The 2,816-nt window shown below is 42.9% G+C and overlaps 1 protein-coding gene across 1 annotated transcript in view; it reads left to right on the forward strand.

Moving 5' to 3' along the window:
* The first annotated feature begins 1,644 nt into the window (after positions 1-1,644).
* Positions 1,645-2,816, forward strand: part of CNTN3 (contactin 3) — a 172,989-nt gene continuing 171,817 nt past the window's right edge. The window contains exon 1 of the mRNA XM_019504736.1: positions 1,645-1,775. Within this exon, the coding sequence (XP_019360281.1) occupies positions 1,721-1,775 (55 nt within the window). The 5' untranslated portion in view covers positions 1,645-1,720. The remainder of the gene's footprint in view (positions 1,776-2,816) is intronic.

Genomic DNA, 2,816 nt, shown 5'->3' on the forward strand with positions numbered 1-2,816 from the left:
GGGGAGGGGGGGATGAACTTCAGCCGTAATGAGCTCGCTTGCTTGCTTTAGTGTTATTGGGCAGGATGTGTGCTGCAGTGCTGTGCGTGGGGCCATTTTATCTGGCTGTTGCAATGGTGGCAATGGCACCTTGAGGGGGTTTTGTGGGGTCCCAATTGAGAACCCCTGGTATAGACTATGGATCGTTAAAATACATGTTGGGCTGCAGGAAGCCTGATATTTTGGCTGAGTACACACAGTCAGAAAGTCCAAGGCTGAATCAGTTCAATCTTCGCAGTTTCGTCTAAGCTGTGTGGATTGAATTAATAAACGAGTGAACAGACATTCACTTTTGATTCCAGAAATGCAGCCACCTGCCTGCAATGGCCCAGGCCAGAAGATGGGGTGGTGCTAGAGTACGCCTCCCTGCTCGGCTGGATCAGACCGCTTGGGCCAAGGCTAGCTCACCCGCCCTGTGCGGGGGAGGGAGTGTTGCGGGGGAGGTGCAAAGCATCCTGGGATGATGGGGGACTATGAGTTGACTTGAATCTGGAGGGGATCTGGGACAGAAATTCAAACTGATTTAAACTTAATCAGTTCAGTCTGATACTACATCCATCCAGGTTTATCTTAAACTAGTTTTGGTCATTTTGAAAGCGGTTTATGCACTGAATCCCCTTGTTGTATTACAGATGTGAACTGGTTTCAGATCACTTATACCGGTTTATTTGTAACGTTTGTCCCTAGGCTTCAGCTTTGGAGGCTTGTTAATTGCAGGTTTCCAAAGCAGATAATATACATGTAGACATTAACAAGCAAACCTTTTATCCCATACCTAGCTAAACTGTGCATCTCATGCTGCTTTTCCAGGGATCCTGTGCCTGAAGTAACTTGCTCAGTTATTAAATGTTGAGTTCCGCCCCGATTTCTGCAGTGCACGTACCATGCAGAATTCATTTATAACCTGAAAGAAAGCCCTCGATGGTACTAATTCCATTGCATATGTTAAACGTAACCCGGGCAATAAATATGGGACAAGAGCTGTGCTTGTAACTGCACCTTGAACACAAGCTCCTTTCACCTCTCCTGCTTCATATCTAAGTATGAATTTGAAGTAAGGAGTGGGGCAGCTGAAAAAAAGGAAAGGGGTGGAAATATTTGAGAGGAAGATTTTGAGTTATCTATTAATTTAGCAAAACCCCCAGTAGCCTGCCACTGGGACTGAGTGGTTCTGCTGTGTATATTTAGTCCTAGTAGAGCTAAAGCACATGCTTAACTTGATGCACAAGTAGTCCCATGAATCAGTGTCGCTGTCATAATTGGTGCTGAAACTTGAGCTTATGTTATTGGGACCTTGCTGGATAGAGACCACAATGCAGCTGGCAGTATTCCCGTTTATTTGAACATGAGGAAAAAGAAATATATGCTTGCCGGTGTGATTTTCTTTCTTTGGAGTCAATTCTACATTCTGTTGCACTTCTGATTAGAGGTTTGTACTGTTCTATTCAGGGATCAGTCGACTCACGAGCCATAGAAAAAGAGAAAATTTCCTAAGGATCTAAGCAACTGTCAATCTACTATTATTAAAACATGTTTTCATTCGGATACTGGCTTTTGGTTTTGAATTTTATGGTTATACTGTGAATATGTTGTTTTTAACAGATTAAAGGTTTTGTGCGGAAGACTCAATCTGCTATTCATCTGAGGCAGAACGGGAGTTATAAACTTCTGACAACTGAAGATGGTTTTCCTGTGGATACAGTTGTTCCTGCTTTCGTTTGTTGGCTGCCTTGGAGGTAACAATACATGTTTTCTAACTTCCAAATCTGAGCTACCTCAAATCTGTGTGTGCTGTTTTGTAGTTGTTGGTTTTGTTGTTTTTTTTTAATGCACTGAGACAGATCATTTAGAAACTAAACCTACACTGAAAAGCTTAAAATAATAATAGCGTACTAAAATCATTTCTCTCCTTTTTTTTGTTTGTTGCATAGGCCTGTACTTTCAAAGCTAATAGAGGTCATGTGATAGCACTGCAGAGGCTTGCATTGTGGATATGCTAATTTAAAAGAAAAAATAGGGTGCAGATTAAATTTTAGCTGGGGAAATGTTTACGGTGAGTCTGTTACCCAGACTGGTTGCTTTATCTTTTGTTAAAAGTCTTGGTTTATTTCAGAATGGGTTTGCTCCTAAAGGAGAAAACTGTATGCTAATTCACGACTCCTAGGCTGTTTCTTCTCACTGTGGCAGGCAGTACCGCAGCTCAGTCGCAATGTCGGGAACTCCTGCTCTCTTCTTGTTCTCACCTTTTTCCTCTGCTGTTTTACTAGTGACTCAGTAAGGTCATTGGTAGTGGCAGCAGCAGCCCCAAACTTTGCTTTGCATTTAATGTGTTGGGTGTTTGTTCTAGTTTTTAGTCTTCAATAATATCAGAAGGGGAAAGGAACCCCCTCCCCTCCACTGTGTCACCCAGGATTAAATCCCTTCACCCCAATGAAGCCAGGGCATGTCAAAAAGCTGACTTGGCTGAGAGTGCCCATTTGACACCTGCACATGTTCTTCAGCCAGCTATTACCATGCTTTTAATTGTTGTAGCAGTGCTTATCCCAAGGAAGGGGAGTTTAGTGGTCTGATTTATTGTGACTTCATTCAGTAAAGGTCCCAGAAGGACTTGAATCTGCAATGAGAGAAAATTTAATCTGCATTTAAATTGCAGTGTTGTGATTTTTGTGGACACTGCAAAAACCAGCGATCTCCGCGATCACCACAAAAAATGGCATTTGGCTGTGATTTTCCTCTGGAATTAACCCTCTCCTCTTCCCCCTCCCCCCCCCCCCCCC

The sequence above is a fragment of the Gavialis gangeticus genome, unplaced genomic scaffold (genome assembly GCF_001723915.1).
Source record: "Gavialis gangeticus isolate Ggan-Ray unplaced genomic scaffold, GavGan_comp1, whole genome shotgun sequence".
NCBI lineage: Eukaryota > Metazoa > Chordata > Crocodylia > Gavialidae > Gavialis > Gavialis gangeticus.